At 40.6% G+C, this 19,278-nt stretch overlaps 1 protein-coding gene across 1 annotated transcript in view; it reads left to right on the forward strand.

Annotated features, from left to right (window-relative positions):
* Positions 1 to 19,278, forward strand: part of COL25A1 (collagen type XXV alpha 1 chain) — a 195,579-nt gene that overhangs the window by 122,612 nt on the left and 53,689 nt on the right. Inside the window, exons 17-18 of the mRNA XM_075929187.2 lie at positions 16,250 to 16,312; positions 18,546 to 18,614. Coding sequence (XP_075785302.1) covers positions 16,250 to 16,312; positions 18,546 to 18,614 — 132 coding nt within the window. The remainder of the gene's footprint in view (positions 1 to 16,249; positions 16,313 to 18,545; positions 18,615 to 19,278) is intronic.

The following is a 19,278-nucleotide window of genomic DNA, read 5'->3' on the forward strand; positions in this document are numbered from 1 at the left end:
TTTCTGTCTTTCCTCACAGGTCATGTTTTCTAGACCTTTAATCATTCTTTTTGCTCTTCTCTAGACCTTCTCCAATTTCTCCATATCTTTCTTGAAATGTGCCCATAACTGGACACAATACTTCAATTGAGGTGTAATCAGATCAGAGTAGAGCGGAAGAATGACTTCTCATGTCTTGCTTATGACCCTCCTGTTAACGCATCCCGGAATCACGTTTGTTTTTGTTTTTTCTTTCAACAGTGCCACACAGTTGACTCATATTTAACTTGTGGTCCACTCTTACCCCTAGATCCATTTCTGCAGTACTCCTTCCTAGACTGTCATTTCCCCTTCTGCATGTGAGAAACTGAATATTCCTTCCTAAGTGGAGTTCTTTGCATTTGTCATTATTAAATTTCATCCTAAATGGTATCATGAGCTTTCATGGGCACAACCCACTGGAACTCAGTTTGATTCATACTGTATTGTACCACAAAAAGTGAGCAGATTTAGATGTTATGAATAAGAACTAACTGGGTTAATTGTTGCTCTTTCATGGCAGAGGTTATTCTTTCAAACAGTGAAACAGCTGAGAATTTCCTCATATTGAATTTTCAGCACGGGCCTGATGAAGAGCTCTTATTTTCTCCCCACTGAATACAAGGGATAAAATAAATCCTGCCTCCATCAAAGTGAAAACTCCCTTTCACTTCAGTAGGACCAGTCTTTCCTTCATGGTGTATAATATTTTCAGTAGCATACTCAGTGACAGTTGTCGAGTGCTACAATGTTTTGATGTAGCATCTGCTTTTCATTTGTGGAAAAGTATGAGAGTTGATTGGACATCTTACACACACAGAAGCATGTGTGCTCATTTTAAAATGTGTATTTACATGTTTTAATACTGAAAAGTGCAGGACCTGCAGATAGAAATTATGTTAAATCCTGCATGTTCTGTAAGCAAGAATCATGTTTAATCTGTGTATAATATAGATGGGAACTTAATATATGCAGAGAAACACTTTTAGTAATTATCTGCTTTGGAAAGTCTGTATAGATATAACATTTTTTGTAGTATATCTATAATATATGTCTTTTGGAGGCCATTGCCAACAGATTAAGAGCAATTATCAAAGATGGCTTTTGGCACTGAAAGTCCTGAGAGAATGAGGCAACCAAGGTAGAAGATTTTGTTACAATAACATCTTCTGGGGGTTGGCAGAAAGAGCACTTTTGAGAGAGTTCTCCTGAAGCATATACTTTTTAATGAGAAGAACAATTAAGTGCTTTGGGAAAAATTAGAGGTGCATCTCTTAGTAAGGATTCAATTCCTAGAATGGAATTTTCTTTTCTTTTTTTTTTCTAGATCTCTTAAGGGCCCTTCCAAAATAATGAATTCATTTCTAATCATCTTCTGACTTGTGGTTATTGATACTGTACTGTTACAAGTGATCTGCAAAGATTCCAATGACTGTCACTGACTCTGCTGACAACTTCACCCATAAAATCTAAAACTAATTTAAACACATCTCTAAGGACAGATCTAGCTGAACATTTAGTGTGCAGCAAGCTGAGGTATAAATTTGCAGTGCTGCAGCCTGCCCTGCACTACCTGTAGACCCTGCTGCAACACACTAAAAAGTCTCTAGTGCATTTTGGTGCTTCAGACCTGTGAGAAAGCAGTCACTTTCCATCTTTGTTTTTGCGTTTGTCTCATCATATATTATCATTTTGGAGATGAGGACAGCAGAAAGAGGGAGTCTAGAGATGTCCACTTGAGAGACAAAAGGTGAGAAATAGATGCAGCATGAAGTTCTGGATATTATGGAATAGATGCTTTCCAGCATTAAGCATCTAGGGTGGTGGAATAATGCAGGTGTCAGTGATAGAATTCAAACCTGCCACATGGGAGGCCCAGGTTCAATACTGAACTCTAGATGTTGAGATATTATAGTAGTAATTGCAGTGTAAGGATCTATATAGAAAAGCCTGCCTGGACGTGTGTGGCATTGTTCCACATGCCTGCATATGCTGTCTCATTGGAGAGTCTGTTGCCAGCCATTGCCACCTCAGTGGTCACCAACAGTGGTAGGACAGGTGATAGCATTGATTCTCAAATGCGCAGATTCTGATGGAGCTTTAGGTGCCATTTAAATTTGCATTCCCTGACCAAACCCTCAGGGCAGCATGGAACTGTGTTACCTGCCAATGGGAAACTGAATCCAGAAGAGAGGCTCAAGAGAATGTTAAGTCATAAGGAAGCTACCCTGGATGAGCTAATAATATAGGTATGCATTTTCAGTAACATTACCTATATTATATAGAAGGATGCAGATGTTTGAGGAGCATGTTGGCAATTCTGCTGTGTTCCAAATCCCCTTGGAATTTGCTGGTAGTCTACAAACTGACACACACACAGGCTCCTGCATGAGAAATATGGCAGGGGAGATGTTTTCTTGTGCCACAAATTCTAAGAAAGCTTCAATTGATGTTGTCCATTCTGTAACTCTGAAGGGAAAGAGAAGAGCACAACACCATGGTGTTGTGCTGTTTTATGTATGTCATGATAAATAAGAGGTATAACCTCTGCTGTTCCTGAAATGTGTCATTTCATCTACAAATTCTTCTCAGCACAGTGTCCAGGATTGTCCACTGTAGCAGGCTGTAGAATGAAACACAGTATGCAACTGCAAATATCATATACACTATATATGGGGAAAGTTTGAAAGCAGTCTTCGTGTAAATTTTGTAAATGCAAAGGTCATTTCAATCAGTGCACTATAGTTTTCAAGGTGCATTTTATTGTTCTTGTGCTGGATGTGGCATATGTATAAAGAGGACCATTAAGATATTTTTGAAAGAGTAGTCAAAATCGCTTACAACATTAATAAAGTATCACTCAGCTGAAGAGTTTCAATTTCATAATGCACAATTATTCTATTAATTATTTAATGCGGCAATTTTGACTCCCTTCCAGATAGCGAGTTAGATTAACATGATTTCAGTCTCAATGAGTGGCAGCCTCTGAAAGGCACAGACATATCGTGTGTGAATTCAGTGTATCTGGCATAGACCTTATTAATTATACTCTGATGCTTATTCACGACATGCATACAGATGTTTTTGGAGGGCTTCCTGGTCTTTTTCATCCCTTTCATTTTGAGTTGGTGCCACAGAGAATGCAGAAGTTCACTCCGTTATTTCCAAAACTGTGACATAGTGAAAACTTTTTTTGACCACCTTTTGATGTTTAGGAATGGCAGCAAACTTAATGAGTGTCTGACTGTTTTCCACCATGTCATTCAGAAAATGAGTAAAGCACCAAAACACAGAATATTAACTAATCTCTGTAAATCTCAGGTTAGCTGTTAGTAAGACTATTACTGATGTTAACAGTATGCAGAATTCTTTCAATAGAACAAAAGTGTAGTAACTTTGGTTTATCCTACTCTTCAGAAAGTCATTAAAAGTACATACATTGAAGGTATTTGTAATTTCATTCATTTGTGATGTCTAGACCTTCTCTCAAGGTATTCTATTGACTTGGTTAAACTTTGTGGCATTTAACCAATACAGTCATTGACACCATGCCAGTATAACCTTTTTCCAGAATCATAGAATCATAGAATACTGGAATGGGAAGGGACCTCGAGGGGTCATCAAGTTCAGTCCCCTATGTTCTTTGCAAGATTTGGCCCAATATAATATAATCTGTGAAATCAGGCTTTCCATCAACATATTAGGTGTAATCTCTTTTCTTGTTCCTAGTATTTTATGAGACAAATATTGGGGCAAATCTTGAGATCTCAGCAGACTTTTCAATAAGCCTTATTCCAGCAAATTCTCATTGAAGGATCTGGCTTCTCTGCCCTAGTTGTTTGGTTGTGTTGTGATTTTGGGGGGGAGGGACAAACATAATAGTTTGCTCTATTCTCAGCTCTGTTAGAATTGGCTGACACACATACACAGAGTTGCCAATATTCAGTCCCTATATCTTTCTACATAGTTGCTTATCTAGACCACGTGAATTAGATCCAAGTCAACATACTCTATTCCCAGCAGCATACAATTGACATAATTACAATTTTACTAAGTAAGGACTCAGTAAAAACTGGCTAAGGACCTCAGGGTCTGGCTCATGTTTGTTTTATCTAAAGCAAAGACAATTCTAACCTTCATTTACATTTTGTATTTTAATTTGACTATTTCTCTCCCTCTTTTTCTTACCATATCCCAGAATCTTGTTCCCTACCCAGTAGGATATAGTGGCCTAGAATCATGTTTGAAATACTTAAAACTTTTCAGAACCAAATTTTTAAGTTCTGAAAGAGTCCAAGAAAAACGTGATTTCCATGTAGGCAAAGCTTTAAAAATAAAAGCCAAATTTTTCAAACCTGGTGCCTAAAGTTAGGATCCAAAATCTCAGATTTAAGTGCTATTGAAGTGACTTACCATCTTGCCATGGTAATATTTACTCTCCATTCTCTTTTCCTTGGGCATGGTCTGTTTGATCCTTGCTCTGAATTCCGGCATTAGGTTTCCATGGTGTGATAGATTCTTGTCCTGGTTCTCTTTTGAGAGGAATCCACAAGCCATTCCTGTTTTCACCAGGTTTTCCTTTTCTTTCATTAGAAAAATTTACAAGTCTTACATTTTCCATGGTGTCTCCCTCAATGGGAAAAAGGGAGCTCTTATATCTCTGCTCTGTTGGTCTCCGTGTGTTGTGGCCAAGTGTTCAACTCATGTTAGTCCTAGAGACAATCATTCTAAAAATTCCTTCTTTCTGGGCAGAAATCAGAGAAAAGACCCAAGCTGGATCTTGAACTCCTCTGAACACCTTGTGACTGGCACCTAAATGGAAAAGACACTAACGTACTAGGGAAATGAGAAAAGGGTAAAACATAAATAACTGGAACACAAGATGTGAATTCTGTTTTCCCCAAAAGCTCTTACAGTTTACAGGTTAAAATATTGATCTGCTATGGGAAAACTGTTTTATGGTGTCTTTTAATTTGCTTCTTTATGCAGGCTAAAGTCAGTCCAAATTTAGAATCCAGTTGAGTAATCTGAGAGTCCAATTAGCAGACTCATGTATTCAGAAATCAAGGATTTTATCAGCTATAATGGAGACCTCAGATCAGTAAACTGAAAGCACTCTTATGATGTAATGCCACCATAGAAAATGTTTTCTTGATTTTAGGTAGTCATAAATGAGTAAAAACAGTTGCAGTTCCTTTTTAATATTTGCAACAGAAGCCCCTTAAATTTGTCTGTCTTGGTTCTAGAACGAAACAATCTTTTGAATAGACTGTAGAATTTCATTCTTTTTTTCTAATAATTTAGCTGATCAGTCATTTAAAAAGTTGGCTGTATTTAGGAAAAAAATGAAGCTCTTGTTGCAACAAATGTTTTTACTGTAATCCTCAAAAGAAGGTATCATGCTGGCTTGAATTCTAATTAGCCTTTAAGTAAGATGTATTCTGTATGACTAATGCATGCCGAATCATGACACATTAATCAGAATTATTGCTGATACCTTTAACACCATTGCAAATCAGCACACATTTTTCAAGCACCACTGCACTTTTCTTTAAAATGAACATTGGGCTCACTAAAAGGCAATAAATGTGGTAGAAAACAGAGTCTGGTTGTAAGCTGAAGCTTCAGGTTTTTAGGCAGATTAAATAGTACATTTTGCCTCTAACGAATCATAAAAGCCAAACAAATGGTGATCATAAATACAAAACCAGAAATATTTTCCTAGTTAAGAATCTGATTAGGCAACTGGGTTGATCAGAAAGTCAAGATATGGTTTCATGAGCAAGGAGGGAACCTGTGCAGCAGGGCACCTCTGAAGCCAATTTTTGCAATCAAAAATCTAAACAAAGGTCTAAGAAAACATGGAACATTGTTTATAGGGTTTCCCTTTGTCCCCTTCATTTCCTTATTGTAGGCGAACTATTATAGTCCTTCGAGAACAAAATAGAAACAAAAATACAGCAAAAGCCAGTGTCTGAGAATCAACATAGAAGGCCATAGCTCAAATTCAGTCCTGATGTACCTCATTGCTTTCATTGGAGTTGCTTTATTTTGTACTCTTTAATCTCAATCTGTCTATAAATTTCTTAATGGCATAAAGGAAAGAATATAACTCGTAGGCAATGTCTAGACTGGCATGATTTCCTGCAAATGCTTTTAACGGAAAAGTTTTTCCGTTAAAAGCATTTGCAGAAAAGAGCGTCTAGATTGGCACGGACACTTTTGCAGAAAAGCGTCCATGCCAATCTAAACGCAGTTTTGTGCAAGAAAGCCCCAATCACCATTTTCGCCATCGGGGATTTTTTGCGTAAAACAATTTTTAGCTGTCTACACTGGCCCTCTAGTGCAAAAGCATTTGCGCAAGAGGGCTTTTTCCCGAGCGGGAGCAGCATAGTATTTGCACAAGAACACTGACAACCTTACATTAGATCGTCAGTGTTCTTGTGCAAATTCAAGTGATCAGTGTAGACAGCTGGCAAGTTTTTGCGGAAAAACTTGCCTGTCTAGACGCAGCTGTATTGTTTAACTATGTCTAGGAATGAGTCATGAAGGGTATGTTTACACTACATTCCTCTTTTGAGAGAGGAATGCAAATGCAGCTGAGCAAAATTGCAAACGAGGAGTGGATTTGAATTTTCCATGCTTCATTTGCATAATTGCATCCAGCCGCTATTTCGAAATACCCTATTTCGAGATAAAAAACCCCACGTAGATGCAGTTATTTTGAAAGAAACCCCTTCTTTTAAAATAACCATTAAACCTCATTTTTTAAGAAGTAAGGATTATTTCGAAAGAAGGGGTTTCTTTCAAAATAACCGTGTCTACACTGCATTTTTAATCTCAAAATAGGGTATTTCAAAATAGCGGCCAGATACGATTATGAAAATGAAGCACGGGAAATTCAAATCTGTGCTTCATTTGCAATTTCGCTCAGCTGCATTTGCATTCTTCTCTCAAAAGAGGAATGCAGTGTAGACATACCCGAAGATCTTTCAACAATGGCACATCCCTAGACATGACAAGCTAAAATGTATCTGTTAGACTGGATAAAATGAGGACTTTTCACTTTGCATAGTCCAAACTGAAAAACAATCAAAGGGGCAATTCAGTGTACAATTAAAGAGCAAATTATTTACATATGGAGTAACTCCTGGATTCCAGATTTCCATAGCTCTCCCTGCTTAGTAGGAGCATAAATGAAAGAGGGCATTAAAAATATTGATTTGCAGTGGGCTGTCATGGGAGTGGGGTTCGGCAGTGTACAAGGGAGGGATGCTACTGAGCCAGGGGCTGGTGGGTAGTGGAAGATCTGCTGTATGAATACACCAACGGAGAACTCCAGAGCATGTCACTATTGAGGTTCACGCTGGAAACCGTACTAACTCATTAAGGAGGATTGTGCAAATAAAAAGCTGTGGTGGGAGAGCAAATGGTTTGAAAAATGTGAAGGACAAGTGCTCAGCAGGTTTGGTTGGGGGCTTGTAAGGTTTATGTCTGTGTTCCTTGGAGACTTACAATCTAACTGTCTTGTGCCACCATAACAGTTTTAAAATGAGGACCTTGGATAACCATGCCACAGCTTCATATGGTGTTCAGGGAGGGTCTTTTGCCCTGCCAAGAATTTTTTTACATGGCAGGAAGAATTGGACCCAAGGTTTTTTATTGCTTTACACAAGTATTTCAATGAGAGAATTACAATGTCTTTGAATTCTCTGATGTCATTTTTGCATTAGGGATCTTAAGTACTAGTCAACTACTCCACTCGCCAATAAGCAAATGCTAGTCGATTTCTCCTACCCACAAGGCAGCAAGGGGTGGGGAAGCGTGAGTACTTCAAAGTGGCAGCGCAGCACAGCTGAGCCAGGGATCAACTGTGTGGCTGCCTCTTTGAAACACGGAGGCAGCATTCAAAGGGGCAGTGCCTGTACAGCTAATCCCCGGCTCAGCTGTGTGGCGCTGTTGCTTTGAAACACCACCTTGGAATTTGAAAGGGACAGCACCGCACAGCTGAGCCGGGGATCAGCTATACTGGGAGTCCCCAGATGACCCCAGCTCCGCGTGGCATTTCAAAGCTGGCATGCCACATGCAATCCAGAGTCTGTGGGACTTCCTGCTGGCCCCTGGCTACACACGGAGTTCCACATTCCTCCTTTGAAATGTACAAGAGCCCCAGGTGAAGGAATGCAGAAGTGCCTATCGACTAATCGAGTAGTCAATGGAAATTCCATCGGCTACTTGACTAGTAAAATAACCATTACTTAACATTCTTATTTGGCATCACTGACTGCTGGAGGTCAAAAATATGCGGTGGTGTAGCTGCATTCGTGCCAGGATATTAGAGAGACAAAGTGGGTGAGGTAATATCTTTTATTGGACATTTTGTTGGGAGGAGAGAGAGAGAGTGAGGGAGAAGCTTTTGAGCTTAAGCATTTCTCTCACCAGGGGTACGTCTAGACTACCGCGTTTTGTCGACAATTTGCGTCCAGACACATGGAGTTCTGTCGACAAAGCAAGCCGCTTTGTCGACAGAACTCCGTAGTCTGGACGCAACGTTACAGGCAATAACACCTTCTGTCGACAGAACTCTGTCGACAGAAGGTGTTTTGCCTCGTAAAATGAGGTATACAAGCGTCGACAAAACCGCGGAGTTCTGTTGACGTTATGTCGACAGAACTCCGCGGTAGTGTAGACGCTGGTATTGTTTTGTCGACAAAAGTCCACTTTTGTCGACAAAACGTGGTAGTCTAGATGTACCCCAGCAGAGGGAAGTCAAAGGGGTCAATTGAGACTAAGACAAATTTTTAATAAGTTGTCACACCTTTTAATACAGTTTTTGTTTTAAAGGTTCAGTTTGTGCAGATATTATTCTAACTGAGAAATTATGTCATTAAAATATTAATGAGAAAATCAAAATCCTCGTTATACCATTATAACCAAATGTATACTACTTACCCATAGTTGTTGCATATATGTTCAGTTTAATGTGTTATTTTAAGCAGCGTATTTATATTTTTTAAACTCGTATGTTATAGAAATATTCCAGGTATTAGATGCAGAGTGGACCTATATAAAAGTGTTAAATAATTCTGTTGTTCTGTATATAAACTGTGAAATGAAGACCCAACCCAAGTCATTAAGTGGTTAGAAATCCACTGCTAATAAGTTGCAGTGTAAATCCTTCAACAAATTAATGGTGATTAAAATTCCGTTAGGACAACAGGTGGTATTTTCATCTTTAGAGGGCTGAAAATGAAGTACAAATTTGTACAGCTATAGCAAGCAAGATTAAATGGTGTTGGCCTCTTTACCCCTAGCCTCTCATATCAAAGCTTGTCTCCACTTCTTCCCATAACAGTTTTGATAAACGTGAAGCAGCCACTGAAGAATTCATCTAGATAACAATCTTTGTGAAAAAAAAATAGACTGTGTCCTCAAAAAATGTTTAACATCATTACAAACTTCCCTAAAGGATGAATCTGAAAGCCCTTTAAAGTATAAAGTATTAGCTAATCTATCTTACATGCTGTCAGATGCACGACATCACTTTTGTTTTAATGGACTAACACATTTTTTCATTTTGATCGCCTATGTTTATCTGTTGGGGCTAAAATAATACTTAAAAAGGTTTGCAACAAGTGTCTTGTAATTTTGTCATTTGCCAAGCTAGTAACTCTGTATTGCATGAACACTTGGGGGAAGAACAGAGAGATGTGGATTATTGATTCTGATGGTTTGACATGATCACATTTAGCAGTTTACAGTATTATCATTAATATTAATAATGTCATACTGTCTGGATTGTTTTAGGCATGAAGATACCAACTTCAGGGAAGATTAAGAGTCAGGGCACAAATCCCAAACTGTTTGTAAATTCAGTACTTTGATTTCACCAACCAAGTAGCCAGTTTAAACTCCTCAGGCGCTATATAGCCTTCACATGGTCTCACAGACAGTCTTGCCACCCGGGCAAGTCTGATACTGTGATAGATGGTCTCTTTACAATAAAGATCACAAAATATTCTGTTTATTCCTACTCCCAACGGTCAGTCACTTACCTCAGGTCAATTTCTACCTTAGATCTCACACCACGAACAACACTTGTAACCATATCTTTAGTAAATTAATGGAGGATTTATTAACTGAGGCTATGTCAACAGTACCACTTATGTCAGCAAAATGTGTGTTACTCCATGGTGTGAAAAAGCACACCCCTGAGTGACACAATTTTTTGCTGGCATAGATGGAAGTGTGCCAGAGTCATCTCTGCAGGAGGCACAGTACCCCCAGATACCCCCTGTCTACTCCAGATCCCACCCTCACACAGCTTCTTTCTTCCCCTGCTCTGTCCCTTCCCCCGAGCCTCCACTCTGCCCCCACAATGCCACTTCCTGCCCCTACTCTGCCCCCTCCCTGGCCCTAAACAAGCTCTTTTTCCAATCCCTCTCCCCCAAGCAGCATGTCCAGGGGGGCTAGCAGGGGGCTTGGCACTGGTAGGCGGTGTCGAGCCCACCCTGCACTCACTGGTGGTGGCAGAAGTGGAGCAACCCTACCCCAACTCTGCTCTGCTAGCTCCCAGCCACATCACTCACTTCCTGCCCCCACCACTGGTGCGTGCATGTGGGGTCAGGCCCAGCTTCTTCCCCTAAAGCCCCCTCCCTCAAGCAACCTGGTAATGGGAGAGCTCTCTTCCATCAGCACAGAGCAGCTACATGAGAGATCTTCCAGAGCCTCAGCTGCCTCAGTACAGCTATGCCACTGTAAGGTCTCTAGTGTAGATATAGCCTAATAAGAAATGAGAGTTATTTATAGAGTTAAAACAGATAAACCTATGCATGTGTGCGCGCACACACACATTCGCCAGTTGCAATCTTAGGCTTCGAGCGGTGATAGAACTGCTGAAATTCACCTGTTCTAAACAATCCTTTTGGATAACCCATGTGAATACTAGGAACTCTTGGTTATGTTTAGGAATCTTTGCTTCTTCAGATATGGTGGCATGTTCCACCAACAAAGCAGCGTTCATACTTGTACATGCCGCAGCAAAACTTTTGTCTTTTTGCAGGGAGGGTTAAGCACCCACGAAAGACTAAAGTTTTGTTGATCAATTGAAAGTATAGATACAACGTTGGAGTCTGAAGAGCATAAAAAGATCTAATTCCTTCTGGCCAAGGATTTTTCCATCTCTATTTTCCTAAAGGCCAAGCTGATGGGATGAGCACTTCTGTTCATCCCCTCTTCTTGGGTGAGCTGGGAGCAATAAAAAAGTTCATGCTTTTTGATGGTTTATAATGGCCCATTTGGATTCAATGGGCCAGAGATAATCCCTCCTTTTGGGTGCAAACCAGTATTTCACAGTTGGTCATATTTCTTTTCTGGTTGGATTACAGTTTGAGTGAATATTTATACATTATAGAACAAACACTTCAATATTACCTTACAGCATGGATTACAGGTATTATAAGTGAGACCGTTCCATAATATAAACAAGTGTTTCATAGTAACTAATGAACACAAAAATTTGAAGCTAAAATGCAATTCTCAGTGTTTCTAGTTTTGTTTGTTTGTTTGTTTGTTTGTTTGTTTGGAGGGTTGTGCATGTGGTTGTGTGTGTTTTGTTTTTTATTAAGCTGCCTGGCAGTACTCTTACTATTAAAATTGCTATTTCTCTAGAAAATACCAGTGTCCAATCTCTTGCCACAATCATCTCGCCTGTTTAACATGTGACCTTCAAGATTTTATATTCTTGGATCCCCCAGATCAGTTTCCAAGCTGCTTATAGTAGATCTTGAGGAGATAAAATTTCTGTTTTGCTTTAAGAAACCGCACCAGGTGTTCAGAGAATTTGAAATTAAAGGTTATCTTGATTTTTATAGACAGAAGTGTTCACTTCAATGTCTTAGAGTCTGGGAATCTATCTATGTATTGTCTAGATCTTGACATGCTACCTGACTGCAAGCTATATTACCTTTATATATTGATTCAGTTACCAGGATCACAGCTTTTGTCCTCAGCGTGTTATGTATATCCGTGCTAAAGAAAAGACAATTAAATGAGATGTGAGAGAGACACTCTGCGTTCTGATATTTCTAATCAGTGATGCAAGCTGAATCCAGTTTTTGAGGCTACATTTTTAAGACAAGAGCAAATATGATTTATCATCTAGGATGACATTCGTTCCAGTTTGGAGAGCCTGTATGAACCCTTCGTATGGGCCATAGTTGGGGGGAGAGGGCTTGCCATGAGTTCTCTACACTGAGGTGAATTTTTCACTTATCGTACCTACTAGACAAATCCTTTGCTAAAATAAAATAGATTAGCATGTGTGACAGCAGGTACTGTAATTCCTAGTGGCATTATTTCCCTGTATTAAAGGGTGCTGAGTCCCACAATAGTTAGCGCCCAATTCTCATCTAACTTAACCAGCTCAATGAAGTTAATAGTTACACCAGCATAAACAATCTGTGTAAGTTGATCAGAATCCAGTGTTGAATTCCTGTGGCAAAACTCAGGGTTAAGCTTTTACAGTCAGGTATTATTTAAAAAAAAAAACACATGGTCTTTGATTTTCTAACCATAATTCGTTATGGCTTCTGTGTCTTGTCTGCGCCATGGACTAATCAAGATGATTGCCCCTTTCTGCATTGCAGGAGCACTTGCATACATTCCTGAGATAAAACTGTTTGTTTTCATTACAAACAGTAATGAAAGAGCTAGATAAATTCAGGGTGGTTAGGTCCATTGGTGGCTATTAGCAGGGATGTGTGGGAATGGTGTCCCTAGCCTCTGTCAGAGGCTGGGAATGGGTGATGGGAGAGGGATTGCTTGAGGACTGCCTGTTCTGTTCACTCCCTCTGGGGCATCTGGTGTTGGCCACTGTTGGAAAACAGGGTTCTGTGCTAGATGGACCTTTGGTCTGACCCAATATGGCTGTTTTCATGTTCTTATGTTCAATACTCAGTTTATAAGTAGTTAGACTGATAAATAAACAACTTCTACCTGAAAATAACCTGTTACATGCCATTTGGGCCCTAGTCACAAGTCACAAACCTTAAGAACATAATTTTCAGTGTATATGTACATAACTCCTTTCACATTATCTGCACACAAGTTTTACAATAATTATGAGGACCAGTCCGGTACAGGCCTTCAGTAGTGACCTTGTGTGACAGTGGCAAAATAGCCTGTAGATACCAAACTCAGGAGGATCCCTGTAGCCCTTATGTGCCTATGTGCCATCTGTAAATGGGCACCAGGAAGTCCCTGGGTCACAGTGCCCTTTTTGGTTGTGGTGCTTGAGTACAGAGATATAATCATGCTTAGGCAATGATCTAGGAAGATTACGTGCACAGATGTGTTCATTTTTCCCCCATCCTCTGCTTTCTGGCCCCTGAAAACAGTGCAGTGGCTAGATCAATCTTCCATGTTATCTATCTGTCATTTCCCTCTTGGCTCAAGTACAGTAGCTTGGCTGTGATTTATTTTCCCGTGCTACCAGTATTTCACATCTACCACTTCCCTCCAGGGCATAATGTGAGTTTGGAATTTGGCCCTTTTCTTTGTACGTTTCAGACTTGTCTACACTAGACAAAAAGCTTGAGGTTAGGTACTTGGATCCCACTTTTTCATTTCTGTGAAGTTGCTCATGGCTTTTCTGAAGGTTGGACCCCATACCAAAGCTAATCTTGCTGAAGCATTCAGAAGAGCCACTAGCTGCCAGATTGCTCTTCTGGAGAGGCAGAAATCTGAGAGGGGGCACTTCCTAGTGTCCTAAATCCTCCCTTTATTTTAGCCATAGGATTTTTGCAAGTGTCAACCCAACTTCTTCAGGAGGCCTTAAAAATATATGGGGTGCAGCCACAAGACACATGGCCCTGGCAGGTTGTAGCACAGTAACTGTATGTGAACATGCGTTGATGTTGCATTGAGCATCAACAGATATATTTTTTAGGGCAACCAGTATTTTTTTCTATTTTTAAAATGGTACTACGGGTATTTATACACCATATTTTTTGTCTGTAAACTGTGGCTCTCTCACCCCAGCAGGTTGCATCAGGGACGTTATTACATTGAGAAGGTAGTACGACATCATTGAAATAAGTTGAGGTGACTTATCATCCAGGAACATTAACAGATGTGGTGGTGTTTTTTTCTTGAACATAGGAAAAAAAGACAAAAGAATAATTCTAGGAGCACATGATGTGCCAAACACAATCCTATCTGTGCTCCAAAAGCAATGATAGTAGGTGCCAGAATTCTAGCTGGCAGACAGCCCATCCAGAGATTTCTTGGCCCTCCACCCTCCATGAGCCCAAATAAACCACTCATATGGGTTATATTTAGGGGTCATTCCTAGGTCAGGGTTATAGTTCCCTATCTATCCAGATTATAATGACTCATCCCTATGCCTTGCTTTAGTAGTAAGGTAAGAATATGGTGGGCTGAGGTTTCCAGATAGAGAGAAGGTGAAACCCTATTCTTTATTTAAATTTTTCCACTATACCTATGCCCAGCCCAAGGATATTACACAATTTATAGAAAACTATTTTGATAAAATATTAAAGTAAGTCTCGGAATAAGCCCTGCACTCATGGACATAAAACCACAGACCTTTCACAATATCCTCCCTGTTATAAAGCACTTGTAGAGTAATCTCTCTCCAGGTTTGGGGTAAGGATTTTGCCAGCATTCCTTTTACAGTATACAAAGTTTATGGTATGGGCCTAAGCACGATGCTATTCCATGGATTCAACTCTAAAGCTTTGTGTGATGATCTTTCGATAACATTTCTTAAGCTTGGCTGCTGGTAAAAGGAAGTTGGATCATGGAATCAGTACTTGTTTCTTCCCCCTAGAAATCATAATTAGTAGGTCAAGTAATAAAGGTGCCCAGCTGACTATTTGTTGGTATGTTGTAAAATAATGTTGAGCTGGCCATCTCCTTTGTAATTTTAAAATGAATGATTGAAATTCCGTGGTTGTATAGAGGGAAAGTGTTTTCTTTATTTGCTAGCCTCAAAAGAGAATGCCTCCCTCCAAAATGAAAACCTGAACACTCTTACTGGTGTGCACTAACATTACAAAGGCTGCATGTGAGCTATAGGACTATTTTTATTGTTATAACATACCCTCTCACCTCATTAAGAAGTACATGTTTCTGCATTATTTATCTCTTACTAATGTCCCTTCCCCTCTCTCTGTTTTTGTGCTTGAGCAGATCTGCTGGCCCTGGTTTTGTACCACTAGTGGGACATGATCAGTGAGAGCAATGATTTTCATAGGCAGATATGCAAGAAATCTCTCTGAGGGTAGGTCTACACTGCACGCTTATTTCGAAATAAGCTATCCTGGAATAGTTATTCTGAAATGGCTTATTTCAAAATAGCACATCTACACTGCAGGGGAGCCTCAAAATTAATCCGAGGCAGGCTTCCCTCATGTACACTTCCCTATCTCGATTTAGAGCCCTAGGCGGCTTTGGGGAGGAATAATTTAGAATAGCCCTGGTGAAGGGCTATTTTGAAATAGTAGCAGTGGAGTGTCTCCACACGCCTTATTTTGAAATAGCTATGTCGGAATGGGCATTATTTCTTGTAGAATGAGGTTTACAGATTTCAGAATAAGTCGCTTGTTATTTTTAAATGATTTTGAAATAATTGAATGGCTGTGTAGACACTCACATTGTTATTTTGAAATAGCGCTAGGTATCGAGAAATAACAGTACAGTGTAGACGCACCCTGAGTTCATCAGCAGCATTGTTTTTTCTCACGCATGCAACATGATGGGGGGAGGGTACTTCCCAGTTATTCCGCTCCTCAGATAAATGAGCAGGAAGGGTAAAGGGAAAGGTAGGGAATTAAAGGTGCACTGGTTCTTACCCCCACCTGCTGAATCCACCATGATGCTTGTCTTGCCTTGGCAAATTTTTGCTTGATCAGTTGCAGCATAATCTGAGGCCATGTTAACAGTCTTTAGCTTCATAAAAATTAAATTTGCCACTTTTCAGTTTATTTGATTTTCTCAAACTACATGACATTTTGCTCCAAGAAGTATGATGATGGAGATCATCCCTGATTAATTAATCATCCCTAATTAATCTTTCTATCGATTTCTTTGAATCGCAGCTGGAAAGCCCTGAATGATCAGAGAAAAATACCATTAAAAGTAAACTGATTTTATTGTAATAAGTTGCTATTAAATAAAGAATAATCTAATATGCTCTCATCTTTTAAAGGGCGAACCTGGTTTCATTGGTCCACAGGGAGAACCTGGATTACCAGGCTTGCCAGGAACAAAAGTAAGTTTAGCTCCTCTCATGCATTCACCCATATTATATTGAGTTCCTTAATATATTTTCCTGCATCCCTTTTAATTCTGGGTTATGTTCCCAGTGCACTCTGGGACCAAAACTGTTCAGCAGTTGGTTCTGGTTATATGTTGTCAGCATTCCATAATGCACTCATTTCTTTCCGCCCTAACAGCTTCCCCTGCTTCACCCAGGTTGCCATGTGAGAGATGTCTTCTCCGAATCACACAGAGTTATAGGGAGCAGATGCTGACTGACTGTGCCCACACACCTGAACCTTATGCTTCATTGTTTTGTGCTGCAATGACCCCAGACCAATTACTGCTGGCTTAATGTGGAAAGGTGTCCTACTGCAGAGGGCAGAATAAGGCAGATCTCCCCAGAAACTCTGTGTGAAGGATCAAAAAGTTCCTGTATGAGAGCTTTATTAGAGATGTGCAGGGAGGACTCCCACTCCATCTCCAGACACATTATCAAGTATTTCCGGGGAACGCTCCCCCCTACTATGTAGCCACAGTGGCTGCCACAGATCACACCCAATTGCCTTAACCCACTTTTAGCAAGGTAAAAAATGTGAAGGCACCAGAAGTATCCTCCCCAGGATCAGTGCCCAGCTGCGAGAGGTCGTAGCAGGAAGCTTCTCCAAGGTTATAAAAAGTTATTGGCGACATAAGTTGCCCATCTCACCTGCTGTTCATTCTCCTCTTCCGCCTCTTCCTCATCCATGCTGTCCTTCACGCTGCTGCCCGAGGTAGCCTGTTGAGTTTCTTGGGAGGAATCCACTGGCTGGCTAGAGATGTGTTTGGGTCCCCCATAAAGATGACATGCAGCTGCTCACAAAAGCGGCATGCTTGTGGTGATGCTCCAGATCATCCATTTGCCTCCTTTTGTCTTTTGGTACAACTGCCTCCGCTCCTTTATTTTCATTCAGCACTGTTGGGTGTCTCTAGTGTATCCTTCCTCCTCCATGCTCTTTGCAATCTTGGCATAGATTTCTGTGTTTCTTTTGCTGGTTCATAGTTCTTCCTGCACAGATTCCTCTCCCCACACAACAATGAGGTCCAGGATCTCCTGCACGCTCCATACTGGTGCTTATCTGAGACTCTGGGAAGTCAGGGTCTGGTGTGCTGCCTCTTCTGAGGTCTGCTGGCCATGCTGACCACACAGGAAATAAAATTCAGATTTTCCTGGGACTTTTCCTGTTCTCCTGGAGAGCAGTAGAGTTGAAAGTCCTGGCCAGAGCAGTCAAAACCACTCAGAAGTCAAGAATGTCAATTTTCACAGTGCTACATCTGCACTACCGTAAAATCGATCTTGCAAGGTCGAATTTAGTGTTATTCCTTATGGGTATGTCTACACTACCCCGCTAGTTCGAACTAGCGGGGTAATGTATGCATACCGAACTTGCTAATGAAGCCCGGGATTTGAATTTCCCGGACTTCATTAGCATAAAGCCGGCGCCACCATTTTTAAAAGCCGGCTAGTGCAAACCCCGTGCCGTGCGGCACGGGCTAGATAGTTCAAACTACGTAGCCCGTGCCTCAGCCCCACATTCCAGGGGGCTCCTGGAATCTGCTGTGGGGCTCTAGCCCCAGTCCCGTGCTGTCCCCACCTGGGCTGCTGACCCTGATGACCAGCCCAATTGGACCTCCTGTCCTTAGGCTCCCAGGCTCCAAGATGTTGCCAGGGATGTTGCCAGATTTTGGAGGTACAATCTGTATAACTTTACTTTGTGTGAAAAGCATTCTCTGGCTCTCGTGCAGAATACAGCTGCTCACCTAACTGGGTGAGCCAGAAAAAGTGGCTTGTTGCTGCACTGACTGCCAATACGTTCCAAAAAGGCCACCTTCATTTTCTTACCCATCACATGAACTACTCTCATTCAGAGTACTGGAATTAACTCAGCCAAGGATTATGAGAATGGAAGAAAGACACAGCGCTACCTTAAGTTTGCTTCCTTCTGTGAATGCCTTATTCTGCTCTTTTGTTACATACTGTTTCTCAGATAATACAGTCTTGTTCAACAGAAAATTATTCAGCTCAAGTTACAGAAACATCCATTTCTGCTTTCAGGAATGCTGTAAATTTACTTAGGAAAAATATTCTCCATCCCATTATAGCTGTCAGGTGGGCCTGAAAATACACCCTGTTTTGTTTTTCTGAACTAACTTTGTCCTTTTTGAAAGTTAGCCAGTGTTCCATGTGTGTTGTGATTTTTTGACAGGGTGAAAGAGGAGAAGCAGGGCCCCCTGGGAAGGGTGAGCGAGGCGAACCTGGAGTTCCAGGGCCAAAGGTCAGTCTGATTTGACACTGGCAATTTTTTGTTAGTTTTATAGATATAAATACTCAAGAGCTACCTCAGAAATACAGAACAAAGCACAACACTGTAAATTCATACCTGTACACTGCAGCAAGGGGGGTTATTTCCAGCTTGGGTAGATCTATCCATGCCATAGACACAGCAGGATGGGTGATGAGATGAGCTAGCTGCCCGAAATATGGACCTAAATTCATAGGTGGGATTATACTTGGACAGCTAGCCGAAGTCACCATGGCTACATTCCTATTTATAGTGTGTTAGATCAGTCATAGCTATTGTGTGTACATTCACCCAAGCTGAAAATTATATCTCCAGCTGTAGACATACCCGTGGTATAGTCCAACAGCCAGTGGTAATATAGAATTCGCAGCTGCAGAATTAGTTCTGAAGTGGAATCCATTGTTTGGACTGAAGGAGACAGATCCTCACTAGGTATAAATGGTGATAGAGCAATGGAAATTGATATAAGGTGAAGCTCTGCCCTGAATCAAATGTGTCTACAAACACCCTAGTTCACGCTGTTTGAACACTGTGACCTTTCAAGTTCAGAGAAAATCCATTTTGCTTGTTGTCTTCCAATTTCGTAAGAAAAAATAAATAGCCCTAAACACATTGTAATATCTTCCGAGCATTTTCT

This window comes from Pelodiscus sinensis, chromosome 4 (assembly GCF_052426305.1).
Source record: "Pelodiscus sinensis isolate ZL-2025 chromosome 4, ASM5242630v1, whole genome shotgun sequence".
Taxonomy (NCBI): Eukaryota; Metazoa; Chordata; order Testudines; family Trionychidae; genus Pelodiscus; species Pelodiscus sinensis.